A 23737-nucleotide genomic window follows, 5' to 3' on the forward strand; every position below is an offset into this window, starting at 1 on the left:
TATTACACAGATGAAAATCATAGTAGCAGATGTAAACTTTGACTGTACAAATTGTACATAGAACATACGTGCAAAAAATCTTTAAAATTCCAGAGGCCTTGTCAGACATCTTCTGTTCACAGCCCTGAAATCCCTTTCACATGCCATGCTATATTTACTGTTGGGAGGATTAGTGGAGACCAAAATCAAAAAAAGGGAACTCCCTGTGCTAAAGCTGCCAAACTTCACAAAGCACTTCTGAAGGATAAAATTTCTGAGGAATTGTATTGCAACTAATTGTCATTTCAGTGTCTACCAGCTGAAGCAGGTACATCTGGACAAAACAAGTTCTGTATGCTTTTAAACAAAACAAACAAAACAAACAGAACCCACATCAAAAGAGCTTCTCAAAAACAGTCTCATGACTGGAACACTTACACAGACCTTAGTGGTGTATTTGAATCCTGGTCCTGAACCCAGAAGAAAGAATTCAGTCTTTCAATGTACTGTCACTGCTGAACTATCCTATAAGCATTAAAAAACATTAAAGCAAATTTCTAGAAAGCTGGAGAGAAGGCAATTCAATGACTGTGATGCAGATCCATGTAGCAATTTACAAACACACAAGTTATGTACGGAACTATCACATCCTCATATGAAGGAAAGTTAAGAAATAATTTTTCAACATCAGGTTTATGGCCACAGCTCTGTGGAAGACACCTCAAAAAAGTGATGTGATACTTAGCAAGAATGAAGCTTCAGTGTCAATGTGTTTGCTCTGCTAAGTACAGAAACTTCAGCAACTCTAATATGTATCTCCATAAATATTCAATGTACTTTGCTTAACGTGTATATTTTCATGTCATGTGTAGGGCTACAGATATTTCTTAACTTCAATCTTTTATTTTTCTACCAAACATGTTCTCAAACAGTCATTGGACCAGCAAAGAGGATGATATAATCCACATCTGGGAAAAAGGCCAAACCCAGTTTGTACTGATGCTCCTGCTCTTTGATTTTTAAGGGAAAATTGCATTTTATTTTTTTCTGCTTAACAAGGTTAAGTTTCAAGTGATATCAAGCAGCCAAAAGGGGGTTGGGACACAAAAACATGAGAAATTAAAAAAAAAAAAGCCAAAACTCAAAACCCCAAGTAAGAAGAAGAACAAAGAACAAAGACATTGACAACTTTTTGCAGGAGTAATGATTTTCATAAGTATTTTATTTCAATCTTAATTCCAAATGAAATACTGTCAAGAGAAATCTCCAAGCAGAGCTGATTACACTTCAAATTAAGATAAAAATTAGCCATTCATATCCTGCAAAAGAGCTGACACTTTGCACTAATACCACTTCTGAATTACTTTCCTTTGATGTTTGTTCAAAATCTAATCCGTGCATTTTTCAACCTGTCAGGGATGCCCCCAGCCTCAGGTGCAGCCCTGCAGCCTCTGGGTGACTCCTGCAGAAATGCAGTTCCAGTTACAAACACAAGCTCTTAATGACGAGTGCAGCAGCACAGGTGAAGGAAGCCCACGCTGAATGTGCTCCCTTCCAAGCAGAGGGACACAACACACGCAGGCACAGAGGTCTGAAATGTCTGCGTTTAGTGTGATGCTGCAGCTGTGCAGTGCTAAACATCCCTGGAAAACTGAAATCCCTGTGCTCCTTGCGGCATGCCTTTTGGCATCTTAACCCTGCACGCTGCTGAGGGCAAGTAAAGCAAGACTTCCCCATTAAATGCTAACAGAAATGTGCCACTGGGAATGAAACACAGACTAAGTGATCAGCTCTCCTTCGGTGCCATTATGCCATGCTTGGGCAGAGAAGTGGAACTTTATTTAGGAGCAGAGCCCCAGGCTCAGTCCTACACTATAATTTTTGGACTTGGGCACAAGCTGAAACAGACTCTTCAACCTGAGTTCTGGAAAACCAAGCTCCTAAATGAGGACTCTGTGGAACCCATAACCAATGAGAAAACCCCAAACTTACACCACTCTGTTGTGTGTAAAAGTGAAACTGAAAATGAGAAGCATGGTTACATTCTCCTTCCATAATTATGAGCCCAGTTTCATGCTGCTCCTCTCAGCCCACAATTAGTTCAATTCACGACAGCCTGGCAGGGCAGAGAAGATTGTCAGTACAATCAACTCCTTTGAGACAAAGAAAAATTGATTTTTTTCAACTATGCTGTCCAAAAAACTAAACTGCCCTATCTACAGGCCTGGGGTAGAGGACAGGCCTGTCATTTTACACAAACACAGCCTCTCCAAGAGGCCACTTTGCACATATGAACTGAGCCTGCTCATCTTGACTCTGTGAGAACTTTCTCAGACACTGAAGTTCGTAAGTACATTTCAGCAAGCTACAGGAAATGCAGCGAAAGTAAAAATATAGTAATTGCAAAAAAAAAAAAAAAAAAAATTGCAAAATACTAAAAGAGGGATCAGGTCACATCAGTAGTAGTTAGTAGTTGTCCTGATTAGTTCAAAGACAGATGAGTTTTTAAGCACACTCTACTACTCAATTGCGTTGCAGGTAATGTGTTTTCTAAGTTGCTTCCCGATTAAACATAATCTTATTTTGCAATTGGAGCTTTAAAAGTCATGATAGTATCAGCATGCATTACTGCACAGTGTAATAACCAGACTACCTTAATGAGAGACTAAGGAGTCCTTATACTTCTGATACAATCTCTAAAACATAAATGACATAATAATTCGGGCTGAGAACAATTATTTATTACAAACACCTGAAAAACATGGGGCTTGGGACACTGAGGCAAGTCATGCAAGGCCATTACAACATGAAATTGCTCCATGGTATAACACTGTGTCTTTCTGAGATCAGAGGTGTATTGGCTGGACTCTGGGCACTATTTCCAGTGGAATGAATGGAGAGCATTTAATCCAGCTGTTATCAATCTGCTCAGAACTGACGACCTAATTTGGAAACTGGATTACACTGCAAGCACAGATTAACAAACTGCTGTACAGCTGCATGGATTTATGATTCACATGACAACCAGCAGAAAACGTATCCCAGTAATTCTCCTTGCACAGAGCAGATCTGTTTCCATGAAGCACTAACAAGATTTATCACTAGCACAGTCATACTTTCAATGATTTCATTGCAGAGATCTAGACTGGTATAATCTCTAACTCTCTCTGCATCTTAAAATACCAATTCACAACCAGAAGAGACGCTCATATGATGCAGTAATGCTGCAAGCAATGAAAGGCCTATATGAAAAGCATAATTTCTTAGAAAGTATTAGTCATTTCCAAATAATTTTCCAGGGCACTGAGTAAATTGGTGTTTATTTTAGCAACATAAAAAAAGTGAGTATTACCCTGTACTTCCCACACTAGGCATAGTCCTCTCATATTTCAAGCAAGGGATACACTGATTTCTATTTTGGAGTTTGGTAACTTGTTTTCCTTGCAATGAGAAGAGTCTTTGGTTTCATGCTTCAGGAGAGAAAGTCAGAAAACTGGACAGTATTTTCAGTTCCATCACTGCCTGCTTGCAGGATTATTTACTCTGTGTAACCATGAAAAACATTGAAAAAAATTTAAAAAGAGGGAAAATAAAAAATGTTTAGGTACTTCACAGTAAGTTTGAGGCTGAACTAAATAATTTTTGCCAAGTGTCCTAAGAGAGAGTTGTCTATCCATGAGGGACTATTTTCTTCCAAACACACAGAAGAGCCATGCTGGGGATTTTCTTAGTGTTAGCCAAGAATTTCAAAGGTTAATGTTTATTTCCCAACTCACAGAAAATATCAGGAAGAGAAGCAAACACAGCCCAGTTTCCAGGGCTTTGGAAGAACAGTGGAGCTAAAACTGGCCATGAAGAAATTGTGTGATGTTCCAGCTGTAGAGGAGCTAATCCCATCACTTGTCAGTATGGTTCAAAATCATGTGCTGTCCTTGGTTGTGTTCTTCCACCTCAGCATAACCCGGCCCAAAAAAGGACAACAACCCCAAATCCTCCCACAAAGAGTAACTTCTAAAAGTGTTTCTTACAAGCATCTCTGTCACATGTACCTCCCCCAGAAAAAGCACTACAGCTGTCTCAATTCTGCATTTCCTTGGGTCAGTACCTTGTGGAGTGGGAACTTGGGGCAGCCCCACGTCACAGCATTTTCTCAGTGGTAGTGTCCAGAAAATGCTTCCATGAAGTTCAACCTACAGGAACCAAAGAAAAATCTTTTTTAGCAAAGGGCCAATAGATCAGCTTATTGTAAAGTGGTTGCAGTATGACAAAAACCGATTATCTGCCAGTGCAATTTAATTGCCTTCAAAACAGAATCAGTACATTTTAATGTTTAATGATGAGTTATTTGTATTTGCAATAGTGCAGATCCTGTGTTAGTTCACAAAATCACTGTTTTTCCATCTGGCAAAGCTAAGGACTCCACAACTGGACACTTTTTTGAACACTCACTCCACAGCTGCAGTTTTAAAATAACACTCTGAAAAGATCCCAGTCAAGCAACTGTAAGAATAGGAGAACTGGCATGTTAAGGTATTTTATTTCCTAACTCCCAAACAGACTGCCTAGGACAAAAATCCTGAAGTCCTCATCTCTATTTGTTGGATAAGGCACTATTTAGAAAACAACCATCACTGAATGAAAGACAGTAGATGATTAACATATTCAGGAAAAATAAATAATCTCAATGAAATTATTTGCTTATTTCCATTAATGAGATTGCTCAGGCCCTGGAACTGCTGTAGATCTGACAAAATGCTTTAAAAGAAATTACTTAATGCAAGGAAAAAAAAAAAAATAACGTAGGACCCTTTTTGATTGAATTACATTTTCTAAATGCAGATGGGTTTTCCTATATACACATGAGCAAATACTCTTCTCTTTCTGATAACAAGTACCAGGTTTTAGTTTTTCTGAACTGGGACCACCGAAAAAGGCTGTGCATCCATAACGTCAACAAATCTACTTGTTGTAGATGAACTGAAATGCCAGACTACATCCTCAAAGGAGCAGGTCCCGAAAGGACAGGTTTGCTCTGATGGGGACTGCACCTCCTCCTGCTATGAAGTTGCAGGAACACCGACAGCACCGTCCAAATTAACCACTCAACCCAGAAAACACTGCAGCATGTCTCTGCTCCTCCCACGGAATTTGTCGTGGGTTTTGTAGGTCAAACACAGGATGAAATTTCTTTGAATCAAAACGGGTTTTTTTTTCCCTCAGGCTCCAGTTAGCCCTAAGTGTGAGAGGGTGTCGGATAAAACAAGCGTATGCCTCGAACAATCTGCATTTAATTAACAGCTGGAAGTCGGGGAGCTCACACCAGGTACAGCCTCATGGTGCCGAGGGTTTGCAGAGGCTCGGCTTTAGGAAGATGCGGGATGCTGCACCAGTAACCTCTTGGGGAAAACCGCAGATTCTCTAGGGTTGAGGGGAATCTGGAGATCCAGCGCAAGCCCCTGCCAAGGCAAAATCACCTGGGTCAGGTGACACAGCAAGGCGTCCAGGTGGGTTTGGAGTGTCTCCATGACTCCACCAGTGTACTTCGTCTCTAGCCAAAGCAACACACAGGCTGAAACAGCAGCGACGCGCTATCACTGACGCTACCTAAACACCTCCGGCGGCACTGAGCGGAACCTGGAGTGGACGCTCCATCGCCGGCCCCTGGCTGAGCTCCCAGCGGGCAGAGCCTTCCGCCTTCCGCCGGCCCTGCCCGGGCTGCTGCCGCGGCCCTCGGCCCCGCCCGGCGCCGCCATTTGCTGTGCTCGGCGGCCGCGCCATTTCTCCGCCTACCGGCGAGAGCTCCCGGTGCTCCGTAACCTTCCCTGCTCCAGCGGGCTCCGCTGGTTGGGAACGGGCACGAAGGACGGCTCCGGCAAGAATCTGGGCTTCAGTCACTTGGAAGGAAGTTACCGAGCAGGAGGAACGGCGTCTAACGTGTAGCAGAGTTATTTCTAGAGGAGAGCTTTCCTCTGTGTCCCTCAGGGTGAGGAGGGGACACGGGGCTCCCGCCCGGCCTCACGGGCAGCCGGGACAGACTGCGCTGGGCACAATCGCGGAGCACCGCTCTCTCCTGCAAATCCCCTGAACTGTGCAGGAAAGGGGACAGCAAACAGAACCAAGAAACAGCCCAGCTGTGCTTACCAGCTACGGCCTTGCTGGCAGTAGCATGAAATTGTTCAATTTACCCTCGACTGAAAAACTACACAAAAAACTACACAAAAGTTAATTTTGTTGGTCACATGCACAGTCAGATTGTTCCTTTAATTCCACCGAGACAGACTTTGTCTATATGCATTTATACCTAAAAGGTATAGAGCTCAGCAGCTAACCAAACAGGCCAGTCCCCTCCATGTTATCAGAAGACAGGCTGCTTATCAGAAGCCAGGTATAAATATAATAGCTAAAATTTACTTTCATGATCAACGTTGGGCCACATCCTTTCCCCTACACAGAATCTCGTCACAGATTACTTGCATCTCAGAAAACACAAAACATAATTTAAAAAAAAAATGCAAGTTACATTAATCAAATTGTTTGAAATTTTAATTGCAATTCATGGTTTTTTTGCAACAGTTTCTCAAAGGCTATGATGAAACACAATAATATTGAATGAAACTAAATAAAAGCACAAATACCAGGAAACAGTTCAGCATTTGAAGATAGAATAGAAAAGCCTGATTTTAACTAAGATGTACAGTATTACGAAGAGGAGTAGGGACTGTCCTTGCAAAAATTCTTCCCTTAATTTAAGGCTTTGGAAGAAAAATTTCTTCAGGAGTTTCGAGCACCTCTAACCTCCAGCAGTAATTAAGACATTCTTAACATCCTTGACCAAACAAGCATTTTCTAAAAGATTTTAACTATACAATAAAAAGCTATTAATCATATTAAACATGAGATTGATCCTTAACACTGGAACTTGGCACTTAATTGCCAGTCATTCAGTTGTTTCTAATATATTGGATGAAACAAATAATGCAACATTTAATGGTTGGTATTGTTTTATTTTCTAATATTGATTAAACTATTTACATTTCTACTTTTCAATCCACAGTTTAGCACTCATACCTATGGCTTTTACTTTTATGTTTAGCACATCTTTTTGTCAAGTGTCAGAATTTAATTAAAAAAAAAAAAAAACAAGAACCTGATACCATATAGACAAGTCTCTGTTTATGTTTAAAACATATTCATTTTCAAAAATGATTATTTATACAAGAAGAACCTGCTTGTAGCTTTTTTCCAAATCATGTTTATCACAGACTATAGCAAGCTCTTCCTATTTTTAAGTGTCCCATTTAGCATGTCCTGCTGCCTCTAAGTGAAGTCTCTTCCCTCCCTCAGCCCCCCGCCTCTAAATTTAATGCAAAAAGAAAATCAGTAACCAGCAATTTCAAGCAAAAATATAAAGCACTATAACATTACCTACACTGCCTTTCACAGAACTAAGTTCTCAAAAACTCTAGAAACTTTGTGGAAATTTAACCATTCAGTGTTGAAAAGGCACAGGACTTTTGTGCTCAGAGACCTCCAGCAACAGTGCTTTTAGCCCAGCCTGAAAGTTAAGATCTGAAAATTCACAGGTACGTAATTGCCACTTACAGCAGAACCCCTCAGATTTTACTGACTCTCCTGCCACAGACATCCTGCAAATTTATATAAGACTTTGCCTCTACTGCAAGAGGAAAAGAGGTGAAATTATTTTTACATAAGCCCAGGAATGGTGTGATGATACAATGATACAAGCTGTTCATTGCTAAAAATCTCACAAAGTTGTCCATGTCTTGTGGTAGTTTCTGTTTCATGGCACTACATGAATGGGGAAGTATTTTTCACTTACAAGAGAAGTTTAATTGTACATGAAGAAAGCTAATTTTGGTCCACTTGTCCAGCTCCTTATGGACAGCATATTGGAAAGGTGACCAGTGACTGTTCAAAAACCAATGTAAAAGTTAACAAAAATAATTTGGTATTTAATTCTTAAAACTGCAGTGTCATTATGTGTCCTACTCATCCACTTTTGCATTTTGTGTATCCCCTAATTGTTGTGTTTTTAAGTCTTCAGCTTGCTCATGATGTTCCTTATCTGCATCATCTGCTTGATTATGATCCTTTTCTTCTGCTTCTCCTTGATCAACACTTTGATATTCTACTTGTTCAAGGTCTGTTCCATCTATAAGTTCTGCCTGTACTTCTTCCATCTGTATTTGATTTACATGCTCGACATGTAACTGCTCCACATGAACTTCAGCACCTTGTTCAGTCTGAATGTGTTCAACTTCCAGGTAACTAATCTGCACCTGTTCCTGTAGTTCCTCCATCTGTGTGCCTTTCACTTGATTGTCATGTATGAGATCCTGGTGCATCTGTTCCACAGTTACCTGTGCAGGATCCACTTGTACCTGAATTACTGGTAGGACATGCACTTGCTCAACTTGTTCTATTATAGTCATTGACGTTACTGGTTCAGCTTCCATAGCTTCCACTGGAAGAACCTCTTCTGTCACTAACAGTTCTGAAATATTGTGCATTTCTTTGAGATGCCTTCTCAGCTCACTGCCTTGCATAAACCACAGATCACATAAGGTGCAGTGGTTGGGTTTGTCACCAGTGTGTATTACCAAGTGGTCTTTGAACTGATCCCAGCTGTTAAATACGCTGTTACAAACCTGAAACGAAAGATACAGCGTGTTAAACAGTGCCAACAGGAATATCACAAAATACAGTGCCTATCTGAGATCATGGCTTCACATTGTATAGCTTCTTGCTACTTGGATTCAAAACCCATACATTTTAGAGGTAAAAGCTGACAAGAAAGCTTCAAATGAACAGAAGACTTGATATTTATTTATTCTTTAAGAATGGTGATCTATTTTGAGTTGTCCATGCATAAGATACCTACAAAATTCACAAGTCAGCAGAGCATTTGAAAGTTTTCTCATCTGATACTCATGTAAGTATCATATCCCAATCAATACATGTCTGCTACTAGAGTTTTGGGTGTAAAAATATTTATGCATTAATAGGGTGCACTGAAAGTGTAATGCAGACTGTTGTTTTTGCTGACATTCTAGATGCAGTACTACTGAACAACTTTTCCTTGTCAGCTTTCACTTGCTCATAACATTGTGAGGTTTAACAGGCTAGGCTGAACTCTGACATTTTGTGATTCAAAAAAAACCCACTTGAATTTTTTCAGCAGATAAAACTTTTAAAACTCCATCCCTCTCATTCTCTTCCAGCCAAAAGTACTGCCTCAACATCAGACATACTGTTTTCACAAAGCACATGAGCTGCCTTCTCTTCAGCTGGCACTGGAGGTAACTAGCTGGAAAACAACACACAGACTGCAGAAATTAAAGAGATGCAGGTAGAGGAGACAGAAGAGTGGGGTGGAGTCAGGCTTGGAGTAAAAACACCCACAGGCTCAGGAGTCTTTGTCCATGGAAATGTGTTTCGCTGTAGAAAGCAACAAGAACATCCCTTCTTATTAACATCCCTTCACTGTTGACAAACAGTTTTGAAACAGGATCTTCTAACTCTTCATAATTTTCAGTAACTGCACAGAAAGGTGATGGAGGGAGTATCTAACAGGATTAACTCAAGAGCAGGTCTGTGTAGTCAAGACAAGTATCTCCATTTTGCTGAAGTCAGCTAAAAGGGATTGTAATACTGTTGCCACACATTTTTCCCCCAGGCTCACATTTCAGAAGGAGATTACACATACAGTTTTTAAAATACTAATATTATAGATAAGAACTGAGAATTACTTAGTCATACATAAAGGTAATGACTATCAGCAATGCCCAGGCACACAATTACTGTTCTTGTCACACAAAATCTAATTCAGTTTTCAAGGCATACACCTGAAGAGCACAAAAGGACTCATCAAGAAAGCACAACTTTTTTTTGGCTTTGTTCAGTGAACAAAGATTTGTTCAAATTTAGTTCTAAAGAGAAAAACTAAAAATTCATCCAAGAATTGCTGCAGTTTCTGCAGGCTGAAGGGACACAAATCCACATTCACAAGATCTGTAAGAGGATGAGGAAGTTTACAAAATGAGTTATGACTTGAATCAGCTCTTTAAAAGTGAAGTAAGATTTATCTCAACAGTTTTTCAGACGTCAGTTACATATAGTGACCAAGTACCCTAGCAATTTCTACAGCATTTATTTTGCTTAAAAAATACTACAGACTGCCATAATAAATTTGAATTACTTTCCAGACAAAATCAGTATGTTTCGTATCAAACAGAGAATAACAGAACAAGAAATTAAACAATAATTTGCATTTTGGACTTTACTTTGGGCTTTACTTTTTGTGAAGCATGCTTAGAAGTGGGAAAGGCCTAGGTCAGTGTATCAAGAATCTTGAAAAAGAAGCAAATGTAAAATGCAGACTACTCAGAAGAATCTCTACAATTTTAAGTATTGTAAGGCTCCACATCAGTATTCCAAAATTTAAATGGAGATACTTAGATGTGAGGATTTATCTGCATATTGTGGTTGAATGTGATCCTAAGACCTCGCTACTGTCTACAACTTCCTCGTTAGAAGAGGGGGGACAGGCACTGATCTCTTCTCTGTGGTAACCAGTGACAGGACCGAGGGAATGGCCTGAAGTTGAGCCAGGGGAAGGTTAGGCTGGATATCAAAAAAGGTTCTTCACCCAGAGGGTGTTTGGGCACTGGAACAGCTCCCCAGGGCAGTGCTCACAGCACCAGCCTGACAGAGCTCAAGAAGCGTTTGGAAAATGCTCTCAGGCACAGGGTGTGACTTGGGGTATCCTGTGCAAGGCTGGAAGTCGGACTCAATCCTTGTGAGTCCCTTCCAAACCACCATATTCTGTGATTCAATATTATTTTACAGAAGTAGCTCTTAGGGACATATGCCACTCTCATTGCCTCTCCTGTTCAGTCCTCCCATGCTCCTTGAAGGAGGGAGGCACCTAACCTATTTCCATTACCTACCTGACATTCATACAGCTTCTTTCTTCCCTTTTTAGCACCAGCTCCAGACTGACAGGCTGTCAGGTGACATTTCAGTGTGCTATTCCGAGCAAAACGTTCATGGCAGTTTGGACATTCAAAGGGTTTTTCACCTGTTGAGACAGATACAAGGATTTGTATAAGTGTATAAAACCACCCAGTCTTCTTTCAGGTCTCTCTTCTTCCTCTCTTTCTCTTATCTAGGTTGATAAATGCACTGTAAAGATGTGGCCAACGGGATTATTCTGCAGAAAAAGAGATGAAAATTGAATATAAATGGGCAAAAAGCTGATGTAGATTCATAAGTCTCATTTAGAAGAAAACCAACGTAACAATTACCAGTAGCTTTTAAGGTATTTGTGGAAATTATATTACTATTCTGGTAAAATATTTTAAACACTTTATTTCACACTTTTCATCTGATAATAGTTACAATTAAAGAATCAACATAAGTCAATACACAAAGTGACATACTAAAGAAGGAAGAATTTAAATAGTACAAGCTTTTATTTTCAGTAATAACAGCTTATGCTTGAAACTGAGCTCCAGAAAACAAAGCTGGCACAGAGTGATTGTGAAATAACAGTGCATCAATACTAAAACAAAAAAACCCTGCATCCCAAAATACACAGAACAGAAAGCACAGAGGGACATAAATGGGCACAAGCAACATAAAAATTCCTCTCAGTTTGGCCATTTCAACCATGGTGTCAAGCATAGAAGCCAGCTAAGGACAACAGCAGGGGAAGCTGAAAGTAGGTCTTTTTATCATCCAAGGTACTATGCTGTCATCAAGTGGTAATGAACAAAGGATGTTGCACCACGCACAAACACAATGACATTCAAGCAAATTAAATTACAAAAAAAAACTAGAAGAGTGTGTTTCCTCTGAAAGGCTGTAATAACCTGTACACTACTACTGAAACAAACAGATAATGAACTCCAAAAGAGGCTGAGCCGTTTCAGGGAAACCATGAGGATCAATCCTAGCTAGTTTAAAAGCATGCATTTTCAGGCATGCAATACTTATTGGACACTGGAGTGGAAAAACAATCTTCAAAAATATTTACAAGTTCCTAATTAGCTTTTCAAAAGAAATTCACAAGTAGCTGAAGTGTCACTTATACACCTACAAAAGCTACAAAAAGATGTTAAATGGTGGGAACATTCCCCTCAATGGTTACAAAATGCTACATATTTGGTGAGTATAGTACAAGAAACGCAGAGGATGCTAAACTGCCTTCAGTGTGGCAGGTCAAAAATCATGGGTTAGTTGATGGGTTTGAAACTAGATGATCTTCAAGGTTCCTACCAATGCAAACCATTCTGTAATTCTGTGATTCTACAGAGCATGCGTGGATGACCAAAGAGCTTTTGGACAAACTCAAACACAAAAAGGAAGTCCATGGGACCTGATCAGATGCATCTGCTGGTCTTGAGAGAACTGGTAAGGAAGCTGGTAATCAGCTATCATAAAATTAGAGGTGTGGCAGTCTGGTGAAATTCAAAATGACTGGAGAAGCAGAAGCGCAACCCTTTCAAAACAGGGACATAAAGAAGAGCTGGGGAACTACAGGCCAGTCAGTCTCACCTCCATGCCCTAAAAATCATGGAGCAGATCCTCCTGGTAGCTCTGCTGTGAAGACAGGCTGAAAGCCTTGGGATTGTTCAGCCTGAAGAAGAAAAGCTTCAAGGAGGTCTATGAGGACCTTCCAGTGCCTATAGGCAGTCTACAGGAAGGCTGGAAAGGGACTTTTAAGAGAATAGTGATAATGACAAAGGTGGAATGGCCTTAAGCCAAAACAGAGTAGGTTTAGATTAGATATTCGGAAGAAATTATTTTCTCAGAGGGTGGTGATGCACTGGAACAAGTTTCCCAGAGAAGCTGTGGTTATCCTCTTTATGAGAAATGTTCAGGGCCAGGCTGGATGTGGCTCGCAGCAACCTGGTCTAGTGGAAGGTACCCTGTCCATGGCCCAAGAGGTTCAAACTAAGTGATAGGTAAGGTCCCTTCCAACCCAAGCCATTTTATCAACCAATTACTGCCCCACTGCTATTTCAATGTAATTGCTGCTATAGTGATTGAACAACAACAGGACAAAATATTTTAGGACATTTTCTCACAGGCCTTTCAAGTTCATTTTAGCATTCAACCAGTGCTGTACAGAACTCAGAATTTAGAAAGCATGTAACAGAATGGGAGCTTTCTCATTCTCCTTAGGAGACCACAGTTAAAGGCTGATATCCGTTCTGATTTTAAGCTTAAGGCTTTTGAAAATGTTAAACTGTAAGTAATTACATTCCATATATTATACTTATTAGATCAATACATATTTAGTAAGTATTTTGCACCTCTTGTGATATGCTATTTTGCACCCCTCGCTTTGAATCAAAAATACTTTCTTTGCAAGAGTAACGAACATATTACATAGTTTGGATTACTCTGGTTATCTGCCACATTTTTTTTTCCAAATAGATTTTTGCTAAGTATTTTTTGATAATAGTTTTTTCTAACTGCTGATTTTTTAGCACCTGTTTGAATTGCTTATAATGGAGAAACACTCCCTGCTTTACAGGGAATAAGGACTTCCCAAGGCTTGTCTATAAAAGGAACTTTTAAGAGACTATTGGGAATAGACTGGACACTGCCCTATATTAATACTCAGCAGTCCCATACACAGATACATTCTAATTAAATTAAGACATTCTAATGACAAGGCTTTAACAATAACAAGCTGCAAAAGAAATAGAGCTGCAACCCTCCATTGAACTTTTACTTATGACTCATGACTGGCATATTACACAAAAACATCTGGAAGATCAAGATGACATATATTTTACATTCAGTTATCTGTGTCATTTTCAGTGTCTGTTCAGTCAGCTGACTTTTCAGTGAAATGAAGATGCAATCTCCTATACTAAAAAGAAGAAGGAAGGACCACAAGTCACTTCATACTCAAAAGATTTTTGCTACCCAGATTTCAAAGAGGCAGATTTCACAGTAAAAAAAGTGTACTATTATGACTAGGAATGTTTTGCCAGTTTTAGCAGTTTTGCATAATTAACCAAGAAAATTCAAATCATAGATGAGACAAGAGCAAATGTGAAACTTTAAACATGATGGTACAAGACATAATTCTTTGAGGGTATTTTATGTAGGCATTTGCTCAGAAGTTCTGTTAGATAAAGAAACTCTCTAGACTGGAAAGCAACATGACTTAAGGGAGTATTTTGAAAAAAAAAAATCTCTAACATTTAACAGACTTGATAGAGAACTTTCTTTACTACTTTCTGGTTTTAGGTGCCTATTTTTAATCAACTCAATCCCCTAAGTTTCCAACATCAATGGAAAACAAACAAAAAAATCAATGAACAAACAAAAAGACATACCACCATTTTAGTTATAACTAGAAGCCAAGTATTTCTAGCACTCATGACTCATTGATTTTCTTCAGCATGTTATCTATTTCCCCAAAACATGCAAAAGCCCAGAATACTAGAAGGAAGGCCACAAGCACAGGACTGTAGCAGTGTTCTTACCTGTGTGCTTCCGAAGGTGCTCTTTAAAATGCCCAAAATGGTCAAACTGCTTGTCACAGTACTGGCATACATGTATTTTCTTGCCAGGTCTTTGCTTCTTGCTGGCACCACCTTCATCAAGGTGGTAACAGGTGAGGTGCTGTTTCAAAGCACTCTCTCGTAGGTATCTTTTATTGCATATGTCACATTTGTAATTCTCAGTAGAGTGTGTTTTCATGTGTTCCTTAAAATGGTAAAACAATTTAAATGAACGGTTACATTTCTCACAGTGGAATAAATTGTTCATGTGTGACAGCTGAAGTTCCACAATTTCAATACCTTCTACCTGTTTGCACGAGGGGTCAGTTGCACTATCACCTTCTTCTTGCATCTGGCATTTTCTCTCTCCCTGACGATACTTGCTGGTGATATCTGCCAAAAGAGCCAAAGCAGATTCATCTGATGTACCTGTTGTCTGTATGTACTTTATGGATTGCTCTGCAGAAGCTACTTCTTCAAGAGTTTCAATGCTGTCATCCTCCACTTTCATCGTCCCTTCAGCAATCTCCACCTCAATTTCAACAGGCTCTGATTCTGCAGATGGCAGTGTTTCTGTGATAACATTAGAGGTTTCAGCAATCTTCCTCTTTTTTGGTTTATTTTTACCTTGTGCTTCATTTGATTCTAAGGGTGATGAATTTTCTTTGTTCCTGAAAAACATTTGCATAAACACGGTTAAGATCAATTAACAATGACATAATAATTCCTGTCTAGTAATCTAGGTTCTGCATCCAACACTCCCTGAGTTGTTTCTTGAAGTTGAATGATGACCACATTATCTGTGTGCACATCAGACATATAATCTGATTTGTGGAAGAACTGGCTACAGAAGCTAATTTGTCCTTAATCTACACTCCTTAGTGCAGTAAAATAACATTGTTAAAGCTGATATAGCTGACATTAAAAAAAAGATGTGAAAGGAGTATTCTAGTTTAATTTCTGGTCTTAAACACAACCCTCAGTTCTGTGCTGTTCTGTCTGCATAAAGCACACACAATCCCCCCCCTTCCTCCAAAATGTCAGGGATGGCATAGCATCTCAAACACAGACACAGCTGAGTGGGTCAATGCTTTCAAGTCATCCACAGCGCTACTGTGCTGGAGGTTTTACTACTGATCATCAGTTTCAAAAATAAGTGGCTGTCTTCCCATCAAATAGACTGACTGGAGTAAGCTGTGCTTTTACCCTTCTTCTGCACCATGATGAATCCTTTCATGTAATGCACTCCTGTCACTTCCAGGCTTTCTAGTAACAAGAGACAAGACTCTGCCCAGTATCTCCAAGTCATATTGTCAGATGTGTAACTAATGTGTAATGCAGGCTACAACTTATAAATGGCACCTTAGTCTATTCACACACAGGAACACAGAGCAGCTAAACCCAGTTTCACATAGCCTGGATTTCTGATGTCTACCAGATCACAGGCACATTGCGAGGAGCTCCTGCATCACATACCAAAAGCAACTAAGGTAGCATGCAGAAGGAATGAGAACATGAGAGTACTTTATGGAAGTGAAATGGAAGAAAGGGGATGAAAAACAGCATGATGGGACTGACACCCACTTTTTCAAGCTAGATTTTGGCATGGATTACAGTTCCTGGTACTGGATAACAGATGCTGCAGCACCATTTGATTGAGTATCGAACCCAGATAAAACTGTAACATTCATTCAAGAAGTTTGAGACGTTAATTTTACAGCAAGAGGTTGTAAGATCACAGTTAATTCTCTCAGAAAGAGCAGAAAGCTACACGAAATCTAAACACCACAGAACAAAACACGCACCACAAAATTAAAACAAGCACAAACTTGTTAATGTTGTCTGATTACCAGAGACATATTGTCACTGCACAGCCAGCTGTCAATCAGGTGTGTGCCATCAGACAGCACAGAGACCAACTGTCAGCTACCATAGTCACAGCCCTACAACATCAGCAACATGCAGAAGCCATGTCACTTGTCATTGACTTCTAGCCCAATGAATGTGACATTCTTGTTTTACCCTGTGTAATTCTGAAATGTATGTTACAATAGAACATATGGTTCTACACAACTTAAGGAGGTTCCAGTATAAGGAACAGGACTGCAAAATACTGGCAGTCAGCTCTTGCACAAGCCTTATTGAGACTCTCTCCTTCAGTGCTGGAAGGAAAAAGAGGCTTATGTGCTTACCTGATTTCAAGTGCTTTGATTGCTTCTAGCATCTGTAGATACTCTGCAGCTTTCCAAACATCATTTGCTTCTTCCTCACCCTGTACCATTAGCTTTGCTGTATAGGTGAACTCAATTAGGTGACGAAATGCCATGTTACTTACACCTGTGTACAGGCAAGAGAAACAAGTTACCTTTAACAATTCTGCAGCCTTATCTTCCCAATGAATCTTGCACACTTGCCTGCACACCATTTTGATAACAGCACTGCAGTCACCGGTTTCATAAACGTCACACCCTTAAATGGCTCCACTGAATGGTTTGGGTTGGAAGAGACCTTTATAATCCCCTAGTTCCAACCTCTCCCATGTTGGAATAAAAAAACCTACTAGAGAAACATAGTCTGGAACAACTGTGGATTTTTGCCATGACAAAGATAAAAGAAATGATAAGATGGACAAAAAGCTGTTTCAGTAATATATAGATTTAAACACAAAAATACTATTCCTGGAGGCTGAAATGCTGCTCTAAGAATTTCATTTCCTCCCTGCCTATCACATAAATATTACCCCATGTTTGCCCTGCTCTTGCATCCCAGCCAAGGCATTTGCCATTGGCCATCACTGAGAGCCTTTTTCAGCTGACCAGAATGGCTTTTCTCTGGGAAAGCTTTTGTGTAGTACTGCTAGTCCTAACAACATATGCCTGACTTTCAATGGACATGTATAAGGGGAAAGAAGGGGGGACAAAGCACCACATAATATCACATTTTCCTTTCCAATATATTTAATACTGTTCTCATTTTGATTTTTCTTCAGGGTGTTTTCTTTCCAGTGATGGTAACTGTCTCAGAACAACTCAAGAACTAAGATCTAGAAAGTTAACTTTCAATAACCAAGCAAGTTCAAGTGTTCAAAGCCAGACTGGATATGGCCTTGACCAACCTGGTCTAGTGGGAGGCAAGCCTTTCCATAGAAGGGGAGGTTGGGCCTAGATGATCTTATCATTCTACACTTCAACCCTAAACATTCTATGATTCTATGCAGGATGCTACAATAATTTCCAGCTTGAACACACAACTCTGAATGCTTTTATTTGCACGAGTGAGATTACCTTCAATCTCCACCAAAGGCTCCTGAGTGAAATCTTGGAAGAATTTGTGGAAGAACTGGCTACAGGCAGCAAGAACTGCCTTATGAGCTTTAAAATGGTGACCTGCAAAGGGAGACAAAAAGTTTGGTTTAAGGTAACACCTTCCTCCCTTCATAGTGCACATGCTGAAAAAAAGACCACCCAGTGTAAACATTATTCCAGCAGCATATACAGTGATTCTCCTTGTAACACAGGATAGTACTGCAGCTGGCTTGTCCCTTCCCACACAGAACCTTGCTGACATTGCTGACCTCACTAAATCTCTGCAACTCAACCGCTGGAGAAATCACTCACTCACTCACTCACTCACTCACTCACTCACTCACTCACTCACTCACTCACTCACTCACTCACTCACTCACTCACTCACTCACTCTTTTCAGATATTTAAGAAATGAATTATGGGAAATTTCTATGCAAACTTTTCTTGCTATGTCTTGGGCTCAGGTCTGTATGTCTCATGTTTTTGTTGCTCCTACAAACTGATAGATGTTATTACCACCGCCAGTATAAACACCACAGAACAAAAGTGGTTCTGCTCTATTCTTTCTGTCTTCCAGAGTCTGTATTTCTTCTCCCCAGTGGAGGTATGCACAATGGGGCTCATGGGGCTCAGTGGTACAGGAATAAAGGAAGCAACACAGATTAGAACCACACAGCTGCACACAAAACCAGCTCTGAGTTCAACACATGGATTAGGTAATGACAGAGCAGGAGCAAACATTCAGGAAAAGCACTATCAGTGAAACCATGGCTGTTCCTGAAGAATATTTTTTTTCTTCATTTGCTTACCTCTTTCTAATCTGGACTCTGTACGATCCTTTTTCATCAAGTGAGTTGCTGCTTTCCTTTTAAAGATCAGGTGCAACTCCTTCAGCTAAATCTGTCCTACTGGACACTGCCTATATTCCCTGTAGTGTTCATCCATTCTAAAATATGTTTGGAATATGAAGCAGACTTAAATGATCTACTACCTTTTCTAAGGAAATAATAAGCACTTGTATCTTCATCATCCTTTTAAAACAGTTCTTATGCTCTTAGAACATGTACAAAAAGTGTGTGCTTCTACCCTTTTAAAAGTATGCATTAAAAACATTAAAACAGTAGACAGATACCAGAGAAACTGCTATGAGAAGTAAATATTATTTCAAGGTGTGGGATTTTTTTTATTTAAACACAGTATTTGTAAAAGTTCTCTGCATGCAGTCAGACAGCTCAAGTCACAGAAAAATATTTAAACAATGTTTTGGGAATCATTAACACATTAAATATACCACGGCAGTTTTGAAGAGGGCTTCTATCTGAAAACGTTTTAGTCTCTTGTTTGGGAAAGCAGAAACAAAATTACTAACCACTATGATGAAACTTTGCAAGTAACTTGCACACAGGTAAAGAACCAAGAATTGGTACACAGCCCCATCTGACACGTGACCATGAAAAATCCAAGAGCATCCCAGCACAGCTTTCAAAATTCTCCAATACCAACTAGTTGTCAGGCCTGTACATACCATCGACGATCAGAGTGATATCTGTAAACTGGTCCTGCTCACGTTGCTCATTCAGCCTATCCAAAATAACTTTATAGTGCTCAGGGAATTCCTGGATACATTCCATCGTTTCCTCAGCTTCCATGGCAAAAGGCCTGGTCTGCAAAACAAATGTAGTATGAGAGAAAGAATACTGTGCCAGTCAGTAAATACTGCGCAGAGTCAGGTTATTATACAAATGTGAACTAACTAGCACTTGGCCAGGACTTTAAAACCAATGGAAAAACTGTCTTGCTTGCTTTTTTATCCAGTGTTAGTTGACAGGTAGGAAATGGCACAGTTAAGGAAGTGGAATATTCTTATTTGGACACATGAAGAAACAACCAAAGTGGGTATTTCTTTATCCTACAGATTCAGCAGGGATCCACCACCCTCAAAGCAAATACTACAGGGATGCAACATCTCCACAGCTACTCATTCAACACCACTGCAGCATAATCTCAGAATCTTCATACAGTTCTTGCAATCCTACCAATCCAATGGGTTAAGTTCCTTAAACTTTATCTTTAAACTTTTATTTAAGTCACACTTTGCAGCTCATGAACACAAGTTGTTTACTTCCTATAATAGGGATGTAATAGAGCAGCAATTTTTATTGTCTGAGTGCATGACAACTGCCAGGGATTTAATCTGCTCTCAAGCTTATTCATCCATCCTACTTACACTTCTTCCTCTGTAAAGTGAAATATTCTTTGCCAGCCTTTTGATGTATAATGCTTGTAGTGAGGCAGCCCTTCCTCCCTTACTAACACAATGAACATAGCTGGGGGTGGGAGTTGCAGAGGATCTCAGACCTGGAGAGGTCTAGCAGAACTCAGTGCCTGTGGATGAAATGCAGACAGTAGTCTGCTCCATATGCAGAAGAACCTCAGCAGAACATCCAAGTGCTTCAACGAAAGCACTTCACAAATTTTTCACAAAAAAAATTTACCTCCGGGCAAAATTATTTCAGATCCATGAAGCAATGCTCATTTTCAACTCCCACACTAATGTGGCTTACACTTTGAATGCTGCAGAAAATAAGAATTACGGAGTTCCTATTTACACCACAAAACACACTTCTTGTCTCAGAAAAAAGTCACCCATGAAGTTGTTTTGCCAAGACAATAAGTAGAGCAGAAGCAACTACTTAGGAAAGTCCAGCCCTACCTGTTACTGCTATGCTATCAACCCCAGAAACACTGCCCACAAAAGTCAGATTCATTACCTAGTGTGCAAAGAGGCAATAACTACACACATTCGAGGGGACACAGATTAGCGATTTCAGAGTTGCGCAAGCCTGGGTGCCCCGTGCAATTCCACAAATCAAGTACCCAACTATAAACACTTTTTGCTAATTATACATTTTAGCAAGCAAAAGGATTAGTGTTCATTGGTTACAAGTAACATAGTTCTGTAATTAATTAGCATTCTCTCTTCTACTGGTTAATGATTTTCTTGCTCCCCGTGCTAATTAGTCCACATGCTCCCTCTTCTTTGGGATCAGGGGGTTGGTTGCTCCAATCTTCCCCAGCTAGAATTACCTGTTACCAAGTTGGAGCCAATTCCAACACAATTGCTAAGTTTGCTTTATTAGTTTGCTCCTTATTTTGAGGTTTTTACTACATGTCCCTGTAGCCTCTAAATTCTAGATCCTTTGTGTCCACTATCAGTGGCACACCCATTTTCCCAGGCTTTGTTAGCCTGCCCTTAGGTCAGAGATCACTGAAGTATGTCTTCATAAGCTTAAGAAGGCAATTTTACTCACAAGTAATTTGTTTTTCTAACACCTGGACATTACTAAGAGCTTGTCAGCCACTCTCTATATCATGGATTAAATCTCCTTTCTAGCTGAAGAGGCTTAACAGCACATAAAGATCAAATAGCAAAGCAAATCCTTCCTTAAAAAAATTCTACATGTTCCGTATTTCGCACCAGAAACAACTGCCAGTGTCTTCAAGTGGGCAGAGGAGCCCAGTCTGCAGGGGAAGATGATGTGGAAGGGAGAGGAAATGCTGCTGCTGCATTCTCTTCACCTCATCTGTAACGGTGGGTCTAAGACAGACAACCAGAAATTCCTGCCTTTCTTTCACCATCTGGTATTTCACATAAAATCTCATGTGGGAAGGTGTCAGCTACATACTTCACAGTTTAATTCTTCATGCCCATTTTTGACACATTATAAAAGGGCAGATGACTTGCAATTGAAAGCATAATTGCTAAAACCAAAAATTCAATCTCCAACTCGCATGATTTTCATATCCCATGGTTTTTGCTTTACTTCCAAACTGATTGTGGGGATATCTTAAAAGAAACACTCCAAAACTTAAAATAATAGAGCAACCTTAGCCTAGCAAACACAAGATACTTTAAAAAGTTTCTTTCTTAGAATTCTTACAAAACATAGTAAGAAACACACAATTTATGTTAGGCAGTTCATTAATTAACACAGAGCTAGTAAAAACCTGAGTTTACTGTGTATCTAAATGCTGTTGCAGCATTCATTGAGCATTCTCATTTTAAAAACCTCGGTCACACTGCACAAAAAGGCCTGACAAAACAGCACATGTTCAGTAAGAGCGTGACTGCTTTGGAGGAAGGTGCGAAAAGTACAGCTGGGAAAATAAAGCAGCCGAGGAATATGGACAGAAACGATCCAAATTCCGACTTATGAGTGGGCTCACAGATGAGCGACAGAGAGTGGACCGCTTCAACTGTCTGTGCAATTTCCTTGAAAGACTCATCGAAATACGGCCTGACCCTTATGAGCCTGTAACCCTGCACGCATTTCACGTGATGCGCATATGATTCCCCGAGCTGCTTTTATAAATCCGCCCCAGTGAAACATGCTATTATTGCTGCTCTCCTGGGCTACAGCAGGAGCTGCTCGGACTGCGGGCACCAGATGTTAGGTTGGCTCACACGGCTCCCCGAGGCGCGGGCGGGGCAGCGCCGGGGCAGCTCGGGTGACCCGCAGGAGCCGACGCGGCGGCCCACAGCACCGCCATCTTGGCAAAGGGGGAGCCGCGGGCCGGCCAGTGCAAAGCAGGAATTCCTCATGCACACTGCCGCACGTTCTCCTCAAAACCGACGCTCAGGCACGGCGCAAGCACAATCTCGATTCCGATCCTGCCCCTCGCCCCGCAGCGCGGACGCGGGATCGGTGCCGCTCCCGCCGGGATCGTGAGCACAACGCCCGCTAGGCGGCGCCCCCACCCCCGGCCGCCCCACCTGGGGCTCCCGCCACCCGCGCGCGCCTCCCGCGGGCTGCGGCCCGCGCGCCCCGCGGCCACCCGCAGCCTCATTGGCGGTCGACGGTGTCATTCAGCGCGATCCCCGCCAATCGCGAGGCGCGGGCAGCGCTCGCCCCGGGCGCAGAAGCCAATGAGCGCCCGCCGAGTGCCCGGAGCGGGCGAAGGCGGAAGGCCTGGCCCGCGCCCAGGGCTCGCCGCGCACAGGGGAGCCGGGCGCGGTGCGGGTGGCGTCGGCAGGCACGGGGGTTCCGCGGGGCGCCCCGAGAGGGGACCTGACCGCTGCCGGCCCCAGCCTGGCGCGCGGTAGCGCCGCCGCCTCGTTAGTCCTTATTACGTCATCAAAGCGCGCATTAAATCGATCCCTTTTCAATTCCCGGCCGGGTCGCGGCCCGACGACGCGGCGCCTCGAGGGGTGGGGAGGCGGTTCCGCCGGGGACTCACCGTGAGCAGCTCCTCGCCGCGCCGCTTCCCGCTCCACCGCCGCCGCTTCCTGCTGCCCGGCACGCTGGAAAAAGAGGCGCGCGCCGGCCAATCCCGACTCGCATTCCCGGCCTGCCCCGCGCTCACCTTCCACGCGACAGGGCGCGCGCGCGGCGGGGGCGGGGCCTGGCAGCCAGGGGCATGCCGGGAGTTGTAGTGCATTTGTGTGGTGCGCCGGGTACTGAGTGACGGAACGGGTCGAGCTGGAGGGGACCAGAGCGGGTCATGTATTCCAGCCTCCCTGTTCAAGCAGGATCATCCAGAGTGCATGGCACAGGATTGTCTCCAGACAGTTCCTCAGTATCTGTGAAATGAGACTCCACAGAATCTCTGGGCAATCTGTTCCTGTACTTGGTCACAAGTGCTGTAGAGTTCTTCCCAATGTTCCGGTGGAACATTGTTCTTGTGCACCTCTCACTGCCCCTTGCCTCTTGTCCTTTTGCTCGGCAGCACCGAGGAGAGCCCGGTCCTGCTCTGTCCCCTCCCTGCAGACACTGAAAGACACTGATGGGGTCCCCTCTCTGTTATCTCTTCTCAAGGCTGAACAGGCCCAGCTTCCTCAGTCTGTCCTCATAACAGAGATTCTCCAGCCCCTCGATCACCTTTGTTGTTCAACTCTGTTCCTCTTG

General features: G+C 41.7%; 1 protein-coding gene across 3 annotated transcripts; it reads right to left on the bottom strand.

Annotated features, from left to right (window-relative positions):
- Positions 1-6542: 6542 nt before the first annotated feature.
- Positions 6543-23150, bottom strand: ZNF131 (zinc finger protein 131). Of its 3 annotated transcripts, none has more exons than XM_058044321.1 (7): positions 23070-23150; positions 19357-19495; positions 17810-17911; positions 16718-16862; positions 14508-15196; positions 10950-11080; positions 6543-8648 (listed from the first exon to the last, which is right to left on the bottom strand). In XM_058044321.1, the coding sequence occupies exons 2-7, from the start codon at positions 19478-19480 to the stop codon at positions 7986-7988; spliced, it is 1854 nt and encodes a 617-aa protein (XP_057900304.1). In that variant the 5' UTR covers positions 19481-19495; positions 23070-23150; the 3' UTR covers positions 6543-7985. The 3 variants fall into 3 exon arrangements, with proteins under 3 accessions (XP_057900304.1, XP_057900305.1, XP_057900306.1); XM_058044322.1 differs by lacking the exon at positions 23070-23150 and having other exon boundaries at positions 14508-14730; positions 14833-15196; positions 19357-20886; XM_058044323.1 differs by lacking the exons at positions 16718-16862; positions 17810-17911; positions 19357-19495; positions 23070-23150 and having other exon boundaries at positions 14508-14730; positions 14826-14911.
- Between the last annotated feature and the right edge of the window lie 587 nt (positions 23151-23737).

This window comes from Melospiza georgiana, chromosome Z, assembly GCF_028018845.1.
Source record: "Melospiza georgiana isolate bMelGeo1 chromosome Z, bMelGeo1.pri, whole genome shotgun sequence".
Taxonomy (NCBI): Eukaryota; Metazoa; Chordata; class Aves; order Passeriformes; family Passerellidae; genus Melospiza; species Melospiza georgiana.